This window comes from Cuculus canorus, chromosome 17, assembly GCF_017976375.1.
Source record: "Cuculus canorus isolate bCucCan1 chromosome 17, bCucCan1.pri, whole genome shotgun sequence".
NCBI classification, from domain to species: Eukaryota; Metazoa; Chordata; class Aves; order Cuculiformes; family Cuculidae; genus Cuculus; species Cuculus canorus.
In genome coordinates, this window is record NC_071417.1 from 10,716,236 (window position 1) to 10,729,921 (window position 13,686).

The window sequence follows — 13,686 nt, forward strand, 5'->3', positions numbered from 1 at the left end:
TTTCTTTTTCTTTGTTTCTGTGCTTTTTTTTACATACTACTCAATACAAGGAACGCCCTTTGTAGAAGAAACTCCCTTCCTGATCCCACAGGAGATGCCTGCTTCACAATCAGTTTTCTTTTAAAGGGGTCTTAAAGAGTAAAGCAAGTATGGAAACATGTATATGTGCATCCAGGCATAAAGGCTGTGAAACATGGAATCCATGCAGATTTCACTTGTGCCTTCTTCCCTTTCTCCTCTTCTGTAAATCAGAATGAAAACTATGGGTGGAAACAATGGCACAGAGGCTTTGAAAATGAGAATGTTGATTGCTTTTACCATTGCGTACCATACACTTCCCATAGGTGTTCCATAGGTAGCAGCACTAAGAAGACCACTGCTTTAGTTTTCTCTCTGCTACAAGGTTTTCAGCCCCAGCGGGCATGTTGCTAGAGTCTTTGACAACTTTGTAAGTGAAAATAAAAACAGAAAGCAGACAGTCTGTGTTTCGTGACATGTGATGGGAAAGAAGTGTTTAATTAATCAACAAGAATGCGTTACCAAGACAGTGACATATGTTTTATATTATCTACAAGTGCACTGTAAGGTAAGAAATAATTCATGTTTTGCGTATTCTTGCGAGGGACAACATGCTCTCATCCATGGTAATGCAAGGACAGCAGGGTAGGAGGAAGACCTTTGTCAGGAGGAACCACGCAAGAGCCTTAATAATGAAAGATACAAGTTGATTGATACAATGAAGAGGACAGGAAAAAGACAAGACCTGTTTTGAACAGAAGCTGTATTCCTTTTGTTCAAATCTGTTCTGCTTTGGACTTCTTGAATCCTTTCTAGTCTTCATTTTGAGGAGAGAAGAATGAATGACTTAGTGTTTTGGACCAAACCATCAGCTTAAAGTAAGAAATATTAGTCTTTTCATAAGAAGCATTTCTTGTTTTGTGAAATACTTTCTGCACATCAGCCTAAGGAAGCCAGTGCTCCTGGTTTTTACTGCATTGGCTTTGCTGTAGTGCTATGCATCGGTACCAATGTAAAGGAGTAAAGAGTGTTTCCTGTGGCCAAAAACTAGTAAAGGATTTCAATTGTTGATGATTTTCATCACTTCTGTTTTGAAGGTTGCAGTTTCCTCATCTAGGAAATGGAGGTAGTGATATTTAATTGTTTTGTAAATGTCTGCTGCCAAAAATACTGCGTAGGACCTTGGTACTGCGTATCAGGTTTTATATCTCCTTCAAGTACGTTGTAAATGCCTCTTAGAGGAACAGTCCTGCCTTAGAGTTTAGGTTGTGAGAGGACAGGACTGATAGATGAGAGAAATAAGTTGGCAGGGAAGAGATGGTGAAGCAGAAGAGAAGTGAACAGGTTCTCTTGTCAGTAAAAGCCTCGGTTCATCACTCACCAGACAACCTCTTGCTTTTATGTTATGCTTTTAAATTTGTGTTTTCTGGCTCAGTGCTCTGTTACTCCAGCTTTGAGCCAATACCTAAGGGACTGTTGATTAATGTAGTGGTGCATCACTGTTGCAATACCCGTGTTCAGTGGAGACAGGAGGAGGTTGGACAGTCGACCTTCACTTTGCACTCTGACAACCAAGAGCTTCCTCATGAGTTCTTGTTGCAGTCACGTACCTTTTATATTTAGTTCCTCAGTTCTAAAATAGGGTTCCTCAGTTCTAAAATAGGAACAGAAAGGGTTTTTTAACTAATAGGTTTGCTGTTTTAAGTTGAAAACGAGCTTATAATCCTGCCATGTTTAACCTATTTAAATGCTACAGTTAAGTCAAGGAATTATTTTCCTCCTATAACCTATACTTTTTGTTTTCTTCTGTCTCGCTTTGCTATATCCTCTTATATCATGGCACTCACAAGGACTGGCAATCAAAGAATCAGCGTCTTTGTAGCTTGTGCTCCCATACCAGTATTTGGATCTCCAGTTGAGGCCTTCTTAGGACTTTATTCACCAAAAGGTCAATCCTGGTTTACGCTTCTAGGTGCTAGTGTTTTGCTTTCTTCTGTAATCATAAAAAGGAATGTTACAGCATTCCACTTGGTTCGAGAGGTTGCATAGTTAGATGCAACTCAGGAGAAACAGCAGGGAATACCCAGTTCATTTATGTCAAACACACAAAAAAGTAGGAATAAATTGTCTGCTTTGGGGATTATGAAATCTTTTTAAGTACTTCAAACAAAGTACAATGAGCATGAGGCAAAGTTGGCAGACTCCTCGCTGCAGCTGTCAGATCCTGAAAATTAGGGAATCAAATGTTGACACTTGGAAAGCTAGATGGTTCAATTACAAGTGATCCTAGGTAAAGCTGTGATTATTTTTAGCTCTTTACACAACGCATTGTACTTTTCAGAGTTCAGCGTAGGGCCCCAAAAACCTCGACTTTCCCAAGGTATCGGGATAGGACGGTGTCATAGCTGTGCTTAGTTACAGTAGTTGAAATTAATATGGCTTTGAGAATATGGCAGAGCAAGTCCTGTCTGTTTGTTAACAGATATGCAAGTCAGTCAGTCTTGGACCATAGAACTTGTAACTTTTCCTCTGAAACTGCTGGGCCCACCTAAATTCACCAGAACCAGTTCTCTAGCTCCAGACTAGGTTCATGGATTTTTAAGAGAGTAGCTATAAAGGAGCTCACAACTCTCACATTAAATGGCTTAAGCCAGGACCCAGATTATATTATCCTTTCGGTTTGCTACCTTTTTCTTAACTTTTCACTAAGGTTGCAGGTACAGTTATGCTTCTGTCTGTCAAAGGCTTCTTATGTATAAAAATAGGAGGATGGCTGGTAGTCAGGTTGTGAGAATAAAAATGGCAGATCTGTAGGATTCTTAGAGGAGCCGGAAGCTTTTTTGCTGTAAGTTAACTATCGTTTTAGCCAAATGTATGCAATGATTCAGACAAATCTGCACTGAACTGAATGCTCTTTCAGCACCCACTGGCAAGAATAAATCATCAGTTTTATTGATCTGTGCATTTTCAGTGATAACTGAAAATGGTTTTTCATTAAAATACTCTGATTGATCCAAATGATTAGTAATGGCTGCTTTAATACTTCTTTCCTGATCAGAAGCGAGCATGCCTAAAAAAGAATGCTAATAAAGAACTTGCCTGATTGATCAGTCTAATGAGCAGGCTGTAGGGTCCTTTCCTTTTAACAGGTTGAAGTGAAACTGCTCGTATATTTTAGAAGTTTGTCCTTCCGCATATGGGATATTAACTGTATCCAACAGTGGCTGCACTAGCTTAAATTTAGAGCCTCTGAGGAAGAAATACTGGAAATCTGTCATAATCGGGAACTTTTCTTAACAGAATGTTAATACTTTGGACAGCCTGTATCCCATTAATTGGTAGAGTTAGAAAATTAAAACATCTGTTCCTTAATGTCTAATAAAAACAGTCAGCTAAGATTTTCCTGCAATTATCGTGCTTATGTAAATGAATTTGTTAACAGAAGTGTTTATTTGTTTAGATTACCATTTCAGAAAGACAATTAATACTTTATTTGCTGCAGTAGTTTTGTGTGAAGGATATTTTGTTTACTGTAACACTATCAAATTGATACAGTAATCCAGAAAAATACTGGTTTTAAAAGTGAGGGATTAATCTGGGATTTGTTCTTTTCTGCAAACAAGCTTCTCCATTTTGTCCTTCAATGATAATCTTGGAATAAGAACCTTGTGAAAACTTCACATGGGACAAATGTTAGTTTAAAGGAGATGAAGTGACAGGCTTATAGTGAAAGCGTGAGACTGAGCATTAGCAGAGCTGTGCTTTGATCCCAGCTCAGCAATGCACTGAAGCGTGTGGTCAACATGCTTATGTCTTTCCTGGAAGGAGTAACTTATCCCTGGAGAAACCGTTTAATAGCTGTGGTTTAATTTTGTCGCATTTAGAATTGTCATAATACTTAATTATTCCACAAAAGTGTGGTAAGACTTTAATCTGGTGACAGAAATCTCTTTTGGATTGCATGAAGTGGAGAAGCAGCATTGCTGGATCCTCTCAAAAGTGGGACATCATACAGGAAATCTTCCCAGGCTCCAGGGGATGATATGGGATATGAGAGTCCTGTTTTCATTCAGTCTATTTCATAATCTAGATTCCACGGCTGTTATGTTACAGTCACCCATAAAAATAGCCAAGTGAAAAAGTGTACTCTTTGCTTGCTCTCATTTGGATAGTTTTTGTATCTCAGGGGGCTCTGACTCGGCCAGCAGGCATGGGTCTCCAGGCTTGTTTACTTTAACTCAGTGCCAGCATTTGGTTCTTGTCCAGTCATTTAATCTTTGAAGCTTAAATAACTATTTGAGTTAAGTTGCTTGAGAAAGAAAAGCTTACAAGTGGACATGGCCTTGAATGGTACCTCACTGTGGGCACTGATGGATCCATGGGAATCCTGTAGGTTGCGCCTGCTGAGGTTTTACGCAGGGAGCAGTTGACCTGGGCTATGGGGAAAATGCTGCTGCTCAGGAATGGATTCCTTTTGATTAGTTAACTTTAAAGTGATGTGGCTGGACAACGTTATTCTTTTGTGAGCTCTTCAAATCACTTACACTGTAGCATTTTAAGGACTTGATTTTTCATCTACTTATACATCTCATGCTCACATCTATAAAGCTTCAGGAGTAATGCTTACACAAATGGAAGTACTGGTATGTTACAGGAAGTTTATATATAATTTTTGGAAACCTACAGAATGATTCTCAGCTTTGAGGCTGAAGAAACCTGATTTTGCTCTAAGATCACTACAAGCTGCTGATTTGAGTGGAGTCAAACCTAATAACTCCAGCTCTGAATTTGGCCTTGGATCTCAAGAAGTCTTCAGTGAGTGAGATTTTGAGGGGCTGCTCTCTGCTGCATTTGGACTAGATGCAGTCACTCAAAAATTCTGCCAAGCTATTCATTGATTTTTCTACAGATATTATCATTTTGCTACTATTGTTTATATCTTGATTTACCTTGTTTGCAGCAGTAAAAGATTTCTGAAAGGTTAAGTTTGCTCTTAAAAAGCCAGAGATTGCAATGGAAGATAGACATGAATGTCCTATAATGAGCAGGTTTCACTTGCCAATGTGAGCAACTGGTAGTTAGTTTTAGATTCAGTTTTTATTATATAGTCCTAACTTAATCAACTAATAATAGAACACTGGTGAAATCAGTTCTTTAATCAACAAAATCCTTTGACTTCCATTGTGAAATACATTATGCTTTTAGTACTGAATATGCAAATATTCCACCTCCCACTTGAGCTATTTTCAAGACCTTCAAAGTAGCTATAGAAGTGAAGAGAATAATAGTTTGCTTTTCATCCTGGGATAAGCTGACAGAAAATTGTTCAGATTTGATAGCTGCATGTGGTCACATATTAAGTAAGTTTAATCTACATCATTCTTTACTGTATTCCACTGGTCAAGTGGAATATCTTGGGAAGTACTCGATCCAGACAGATGACTGTGCTTCTCTTAAATTTTCCTTAGTTATTTGGAGAGATTGCATTTACACTTTTATAACCTTTTGAAAATCAGAAAACTTGGTATTGTCTAAGTGATTAAAAAAATATATATTCTGTATTAACTAAGAGGATCTTACTTGAATTTGCTATGAAAAAGAATTAGTTCTGGTAATACTGTATGAAGTGTGCCAGTAACATAACAAAGAGTGCGACTGTAACAGAGCTGCCTCCGTTGCGCAGAGCTGTGTCTTGGGTGACCTTGTCTACCCTTGTCCTAGGTAGCATGCACAATGTAAAATGGTTTTCCAAAGCCACACATAGTCCAATCTGCATAGAGCACATTGAGTAATTTGTGGGTTTGTTCTTTCACCAAAAACGTTTATAGCTTTTGGCTTTAAAAATAGTTCTGGAGCATAGCAAGAGAGAAGCAGCTTTGGCCTAGATATTGCTCAGGATGGCAGATGAACAGGGTTGATTTCATTTTGGGCATTTAGCCCAGGACACTTTTTATAGAACATAGTTACTCTGGGGGTTCTTAGGCTGTGGTCACATTGAGTTTGGGGATTTATTCTTTAGAAAGGAGAGGCATATTTTTACAAAAAGAAACATTAATGTAAATTTCAAAATTTAAGTTCTGCGTTTGAGTTTCACACTTGTTTCAGTGGTAGTGGGACTCTTATTTTTCTTTGTGGGGCTGCCTGTTTTATGCTCGCACTGCACATGCTGAACCCCTCCTCATTCAGTGACATTCTGAAGCCTGTCCTTACATAATTTACTGTAATAAATTTTATTTGCTTTCCATCTCTGGATCTGAATGCATTTTTGAGCTGTGACCGGCATTTGCCTCAGCTCTCACGTAAAATATAAGAATAAGAGCTAAGCTGGTTCGACAGCTGGAAAACATTAAGGCGAAGAAAAATACTACATGTATACTACAGATTCAGATGTAAATTAACCAAGGCTGCTGTTGTAAGGATATATATTATTTTGCTTAGTCTTAATGAAAATATAAATTTTCCATTACTTCAGTTTTTGAGTGAAATATATATTGCATTTCTCTGCTTCTATGCAAGTATTCTGCTTTTATTTTTTCTGTTTTTAAAAACTTAGCCAGTGATATCATTTAGATCTGCAGGAGTCAAGAAAAGAGAACAACAAATTTTAACTATTGAGACATAGCATTTTTAAAAGAAGATGTCTTTTCCCATGCCCTCTTCCAGTTTTTCTGCACTTTCTTATCACATTCCAAGGTCTGCGGAGCTCTTTGGGGCTACGCACTGCTCATCTGCTGCTCTGTTACAAGTGCAAATGACTATTACATTTTTTACTCTCTCTGATTCTCAGAACATTTACAGAGAGTAATTACTTTCCCAACTGTCAAACGGTGGTGAGCAGAACCAAATGATCTTACTATTACAAATGAGTGAGCTGGGACAGAAAGCAACAGAGCTGGTTTTCCTGATCTCACCCAGTGAACAAATGCAGAGCTGAAAATAAATATGCCCCGGGAACCCGGAATTCCAGTCCTCTCTTCTAAACACTTAATCTCCAATATGCAGTCTAAATAGCATAATTATATTTTATATAGCAACAGTCTGTGATAAGGCCCTTTTTTGCTTTAAGTTAAATGGTATTTCTGTTCTCTCTCATTCCAGTTCAAACTCTATGTTAATAAGCTCCGGAGCAAGAGCACATTTTATAAAAAGAAGCGCCTGGAAATAGCAGAAATTACAGCTGAGTATGGTATCCTCCAGAGGACCGAAGAACTTCTAAAACAGCGCCATGAGGCTATTCAGCAGCAGTTGGTAATACAAGCATTTACCGCTCCCATAGTCCATCACCTCTCCTTCCCTGGTAACAGCTACATAATAAGACGGATGTTGTTTTCTTAGATTCTAATGTATATCATCCTCAGCTCTTCTGCTGTCATTGGTAGAAGAGTCATTAGGGTATAAAGTTTATTTTTGTCTGTGACTGTGCCAAGCTGCTGTACTTCATGTTCACCAACTGATTCCTGCAGGCAGTCACGGCTGCTCTGCAATTTCTTTTTAGACTGAGGGGCTTGGCCCTGCTTTTTAAAGTCAATGCTAAATCTTCACAGCCAGAGCAAGGCTGACTCTTAAATTAGTTTTTTTGGTATCCATGTACTTAGTAAGGGCTTTGAAAATTATTAACAGCAAGTGGGCTTCAAGTTACTGCTGTAAAACGTATAGGAATTTCAAAAAAAGAGTGAGCAGGAAGGAAGGATTTGAACCTCAGAATATTTAGAAGAAAAAACATTTCACTGTAAAGTGAAAGATTTAAAACTCCATGAATTCTTCTGCTAAAGCAGAACAGCAGAAGGATTTCTGCTATGCATAACTGTAAGCGTTTAAGGAATATATGTGCATCCCAAATGGAAAGAGATTCCCTTTTCAGTTCAGCAGTATTACTGCTGTAGTATTTTCTTCTCATACCAGTATTTTTGCTATCAGAATATTTTGGTTTTACTTATATCTGTTTTATTACATGCACGTATTTTGCATTTGTAAACATGAAAGTATTTGCCTTATTAAAAGCAAATGGAAAGTGTGAAATGACATGGGGCAGACTTTGGAAAGATACTCTGGTAGCTGCAGTGGGTGATGCTGTTTCAGTGGGGCATTCTTTGTTTAGTTAAAGATAAAACCAGAACTGCTACCTAAGTAGAAAGAAGCACCCAGGCAGTAGGATCAGAGCTTTTCCTTGTGGTTGCTACTCCGCCAGAACGAAGGAGCGTGGCTGTGTTTTTTCACTTACGTCGTGTTTATTTACAGCAGGAGAACTGATGCACAGTTGTCATCTCACAGGAAAAGCACAGCAGAGACAAAGTGCCAGAAGTTTCTTTGTGAAGTGGCTACACGTGGTAGACAGTAGATTCTCATTCAAGTCTGACCTTTTCTAAGCTATCTCATAGTATAACTACAGAGCTTTGACTTCATCAAGTTCTTGCTGCCAGATGACTGGTTCACACTCTTCCCCCTTAAAATCGAATGTACTTTTTCTAGCTCTGGGCCCATCGCTCTGTCAGGCCGCACGCTTCTGTTACCAGCTACGGAGTGCTCCCATCATGGGCGTGGTAGCTGTGAGAAAAGATAAATCTTTTCTTAAACATATGGTTGTAAAAGGTTTTTGAGGATAACAGACTTGGAATTCATAGATAGGTGGTGCTTTTAAGAATGAATGTTTTATTTGTAACAAATTATGGCTACGTTAATCAACGCTTGGCTATCAGATTGCAGAAAACGCCCTCCTTGCATACTTAATGAGCAAGCATTGCTAAAGACCATTGCATCAATGTTAAACTAAATCTAAAGTTTACATAATGTAATGCTAGAATTTGGTAAGATGGCTTTAGTGTTACTATAGTTGATACAATGCTTCGTTTTGCTTGACAGTTGTTTTAAAAAATAATTAGCTATATCTTCAGTTAAAGCATCTGGATTTTACGCATCGTATCTCACAGCCTGACCTGCAGTGCAGGCTCACTTTGTGGAAGTTTTCTGTTCATTCCATTGGGCATTGGATGACCAAGGGATTCTGTGTATTCACAGAGAGTTATTACCCTACTACAGAGGCACTGGAGATAAATTTAGCTGTTGTCGCTGCTAGATTATTAATCACTTTTAAAATAAATGGATTACAGTACTGACCCTTTCCATTTTCTTACAGTGGCTCTATGAGGGAGTTTGCTGTGTTACTTGATGAATGGACTCACGTTCAGCACTTATTTTTTGTGTCTGCAGCAAGCGATTGAAGACAAGAAAGGTATTTCTGGGTACAGCTACACCCAGGAGGAGCTGGAAAGGGTATCTGCAGTAAAGAGTGAAATGGATGAAATGAAAGGCCGAACACTAGACAACATGTCTGAAATGGTGAGTTTTGTCTGTAGTTGTTGTATTTCCTCAATTTGAATATCTGGTTCCTCAGCACATAAACCTAAGTCTAATATTTTTGTGTTTTTAATTTTCTTTTCTATCTATATTTATATGCATATATTTTGTGTATTTTCAGACAGCACGTGCCTATAAAGGTAATCTTGAAAAACTTTTCTAAAATGCGCATTTCTTTTAATGTATGAAGAAGTTTATAATTTAAAATAATAATAATCCTACTTTCCTGCCCTTCAGAAACGTTAGAGATAAGTCTTATCGCCTTTGGGTTTTGATTTCTTTGTGATTTCAGAAGCGGTTTTATATTTGCATGTTTTTTGAAAGAGATGAGTGGTTTGAATCTTTAGCAGAATATTTTTCTATAATGTTTGTAAATTGCTGGAGTTAAGCATTTGATAAAAAAATACTTAAAATGCCTAAAGAGCAAAATATCTTCTCTGCAGCCTAATTTTGAATTGCCCTTAGAACTTTCATGTTTTAATTTAACTTCCCACATAGCCATAGAAGCAAGACAGAACTTGAATTTCTAATTGGAAAGTATTATAAAGGAGCAAAAAGCAAAATAGCGTTCTTTGAAATCATTAGGGCACTTTTAAAATAAAGCGGTATAATTAACACAGAATGACTCTGAAATAGAAAGTTGGATCAAATTTGAATTTTCAGCGTAATTATTTTTAAGCAACTCTGTTTTAGCATTTTCAAACTTCATTTAACCTATGCAGGCAGAGGGGTTGGTTTGTTTTCATAAGGATTTTTCCTTTCTCTTAGGCCACCTCTATTCAATTCCTTCGTTTTCCCCTACTCCTTAAGCCCTTTAGGTGTCTGGCACAGAAGTTCTCTGGACTTCACTGTAGAGCTGTAACAATGGGAGCAGAATTTGTCTCTCGTGTGGTGACCCCCAGGCAAGATGGGCCCTGTCCCGTTGTTAAATAGGCCTGAACTAATCGTTTATATCATTCAGTCATTTTCACACTTTTTTTTTGCTCTGTGTATTTTGGTTTTCTTCTCTGTTTCACATTCCTAATGATATAAATGTAGCGTTGATATCTTATCGTCAATGTATATATTATTTTGTGTCCCTTCTCAGGTAAAAAAGCTCAATGCTATGGTGGCGGAGAAGAAGGCAAGCCTCGCTCCTGTCATCAAAGAACTGAGACAGTTGCGTCAGAAGTGCCAAGTGAGTAGAAATGCTTCTCTCGTTCTGTGTAAATAAAGTCAGGATCACAAAGAAGTTCAATTTCCAGCTCTCTGTAGGGCTTACAAGGGCAGGATCAACGCTGAAGGAAAACTGGAAATAGCAGCTTGGGTCAGTGATGATTTGCAGGAACTAATGTTTTAAAGACTGGAATTCATAAAAGCTGACGGCGTAGGCACAAAATTAGGGTGAAAATTTATCCTCTATAGCAATTAAAAAATAAATACTACACTGGGGAAAATTTCAGAATTCGTGGTTCAAAACCATAGGAAGGTTAAGTTTTCAGATTGGTTTCAAAAAGCTGCATCTCGGCACTAATAATCTCGACTAATGCTCTCCTTTTGAAACGGATTGCAAATAGTATTCATCCAGAGAGTTGCATGCATTGATCTGAGTCCTATTCTAGTCTGTAGGAATGACAGATTTATCCATTTGTTTTTAGAGTTTTATAGAGAACTGGGGGGGAAAAGAAAAAGTCAGTGAGGTCCTCAGCTGCTCTGAGTTGGCTCCTTGCCGGAGGAGCAAATCGAGCCGTCCATTTATCTATCAACCAAATTTCCGGAAAACTTATGTTTAATGATTCTATTAAAAGTGTCAGCAAATGAAATCCAGCCAAGGCGTGTGTTGTGTACGTCAAACTAGAAAGCTGGCTCTCTGTAGATAGCAAGTATTTTAACCCTTTCTTAATCTCTGTTTTTATAATTGTTCTTCCTTTCTTCTTGCAACCACTGCCCTGTTAACATCCCGCATTAATGCTGCGGATGTGGCTGTAAAGAGGAGATTTGCATGCCGTGTTGTGGCGCACACGGCTGATCCCTGTATGCTTCCCTGCGTGATGATCCCCACGCGTCTGCTGGGTTTCTCTTAAGTGTTGGGATGTGCCAGTAGCTGAGGTTGGATGCAGGAGCAGCAGGAGCGCGGGCCTGCCTGAGTGTCACCTGTCAGTCAGCTGAAGGTTTTATTTGTGTACTCTTTTGCCCTTTCCACATAAGGAATTAACTCAAGAATGTGATGAAAAAAAAATCCAATACGACAGTTGTGCAGCGGGGTTAGAGAGCAACCGCTCCACGTTGGAACAGGTAAGATGGTGGCGCGTTCCTGTGTATTAATAAATGCTGTGCTACATGTTACTTACTATGGTATAATATTTTTCCTGCCTTCCCTTTGGGTGTGGAAGGTACAAATCCAGCTTGGGTGGAAGCGAGTCAGTGGTGATCCATAGCAATGCAAATCATGCCTGAAGCTGCTGTGGATTGGCTACAGTCACGCACTTCTCCTGTTCTGAATAGCAACAAATGAACTCGGGGCATATCAGTCCATCCCCTGCACCCAGCCTTGTTTAGCAAGGATATTGTAAAAGAAGATGTGTCTGCCAGAAATCCTGCTGACCTAGATGGTATCTGCTAGGAAGAAAAATGGCCGTAAAAAAAGGATCAGTCTGTGAAGACAAATCTTTATATGCATTTAGCAGATTCATTAAATTAGCAACCAATCCAATGTATAATTAATGGACTGAAATTGATGGCAAGGATACTTCATTAAATGTGACTATTTTGCGGTCTTGCATACAACAGTTTTTTTAAATACAACCATGTAGGTACAGCAAGGAGCTTGTGTGTCTATCATTTATGCATGACTTGAACTATAACACTTTGAGGACGGGGGAGGTACTTAAACCAGCGCAGTTCTTTCAGGTGGGGAGACTATGGATACGTTTATGTGAATCTGCCTTATCTCACTAAATCTCCTCCTGTGAATTTTGTCTGGACTTGATTTTTCAGGGCCTTGCCCACATAAGGAATCTATATCAAAATACAAAAGGGCGCATTTAAAGCGTGGGTGGATATGTAGATAATTCTCTGCCTGCACTAAAAGTACCTTTCTATGGCTTAATCCAAGCAAAATAAAGAATCCACCAATGAACATACTATGAAGTAGACCTTCCGTAAGAACTATCTTACCATAGCAATTGAGACTTTTTTCCTTTGTAGACAAATCTTGGTCATTTTCTAACACGTGATAACAATCACATCCAGTGATGCAGTTGGACATGACTGTCACAAACTCTTGCAGCTGAGCAGTAGAATTCAGTTTTCCAGATGATAGTCTGAAAATCACATGGTGACCGAGCTTTGGAGTTTACAGCTGCTGTGCAACCTGGAATATAGGAATAACATTTGGATTATTAGGGTTTTTTGATATAGACCATTTAGAGATGGGACTAACCCCTGTCTCCATACTCCTTGACATAATTATTTATTGCTAATTAACATACTACTAAGATGCTTGTAGCTTCTAACATACATTTTGCAGATGTGTTCCCGGAAATGCTTATTCACAACTGTTGTTAGCACTTAAGATGTGCTTAGGAACAAGAGTCTTGGCAGCACTTGGAAAGTGTCTGTTAGAAGTCAGTCGTATTAATAAACACCCATTAGCATCTCTAACTGTGGCTGAAACTGCAAACGTAGAAAAATCAATTGCCTTTCACTTTATAAGCTGGGCTTTACAGAAGTCTCTCTTATAAACGTTTAAGTAATGATCAATTCAGTGTTATGCCTGTTTCACTTGGGGACTCGTGGCTTATACAGCACCACGGGGCATCTCTGGGGACTTCAGGTACAATGTCCTTTGAAATCTTATTCTTGCACTACAGGAAGTGAAAGGGCTTCTTGAGGAGTGCGCTCAGGAAGAAAGCAACTACCGTTACATTAACTGCATGAAAAGGGTAAGACCATGACTAAATTGTTCATTGTGAAATGAAATAAGAGTTAGGATGTATATTTTTTTAAAAATCATGTATTTCTTTATAGAATCTAGAGATACAGCTTCAGCGTGCTAAAGAAGAAATGAAGTTGTACATATCCTCAGACCCTCAGGAGAGGCGAAAGGCAATTCGGTAACTATATGAACATGTTTCCTTTGTGTTAACTTGAGGATATTCATAAACTGAATTTAAGTTAGGAATTTTCTCACTGGCATTTGAACTGGAGGAGTTCATTTGATAAATTTAGAAACACTATACTAACCTAAAAATAAGCATCTCGAATTCCAGTATCTGCTGCTGTAAAACCTACGAGTTCTCCCAGACATACCAGAAGATTTTCCCTTCCTGCTGG

General features: G+C 38.5%; 1 protein-coding gene and 1 long non-coding RNA gene across 8 annotated transcripts in view; one reads left to right on the forward strand and one right to left on the reverse strand.

The window, feature by feature from the left end:
- Positions 1-13,686, forward strand: part of IFT81 (intraflagellar transport 81) — a 68,341-nt gene that overhangs the window by 19,727 nt on the left and 34,928 nt on the right. For all 5 annotated transcript variants that reach the window (XM_054082202.1, XM_054082203.1, XM_054082204.1 and 2 more), the window contains 6 exons: positions 7,117-7,266; positions 9,226-9,354; positions 10,460-10,549; positions 11,560-11,646; positions 13,224-13,295; positions 13,381-13,466. In XM_054082202.1, coding sequence (XP_053938177.1) covers positions 7,117-7,266; positions 9,226-9,354; positions 10,460-10,549; positions 11,560-11,646; positions 13,224-13,295; positions 13,381-13,466 — 614 coding nt within the window. The remainder of the gene's footprint in view (positions 1-7,116; positions 7,267-9,225; positions 9,355-10,459; positions 10,550-11,559; positions 11,647-13,223; positions 13,296-13,380; positions 13,467-13,686) is intronic.
- The window catches only part of LOC128853888 (uncharacterized), a 24,466-nt gene continuing 10,780 nt past the window's right edge, over positions 1-13,686 (reverse strand). Inside the window, exons 3-4 of one of the 3 annotated variants that reach the window (XR_008452706.1) lie at positions 12,529-12,724; positions 1-1,672 (exon numbers count right to left, since the gene is read on the reverse strand). This is a non-coding gene — a long non-coding RNA (uncharacterized LOC128853888). Of the gene's footprint in view, positions 1,673-11,652; positions 12,725-13,686 lie in introns of those variants that run through there. The other 2 variants (XR_008452707.1, XR_008452708.1) reach the window with 2 other exon arrangements.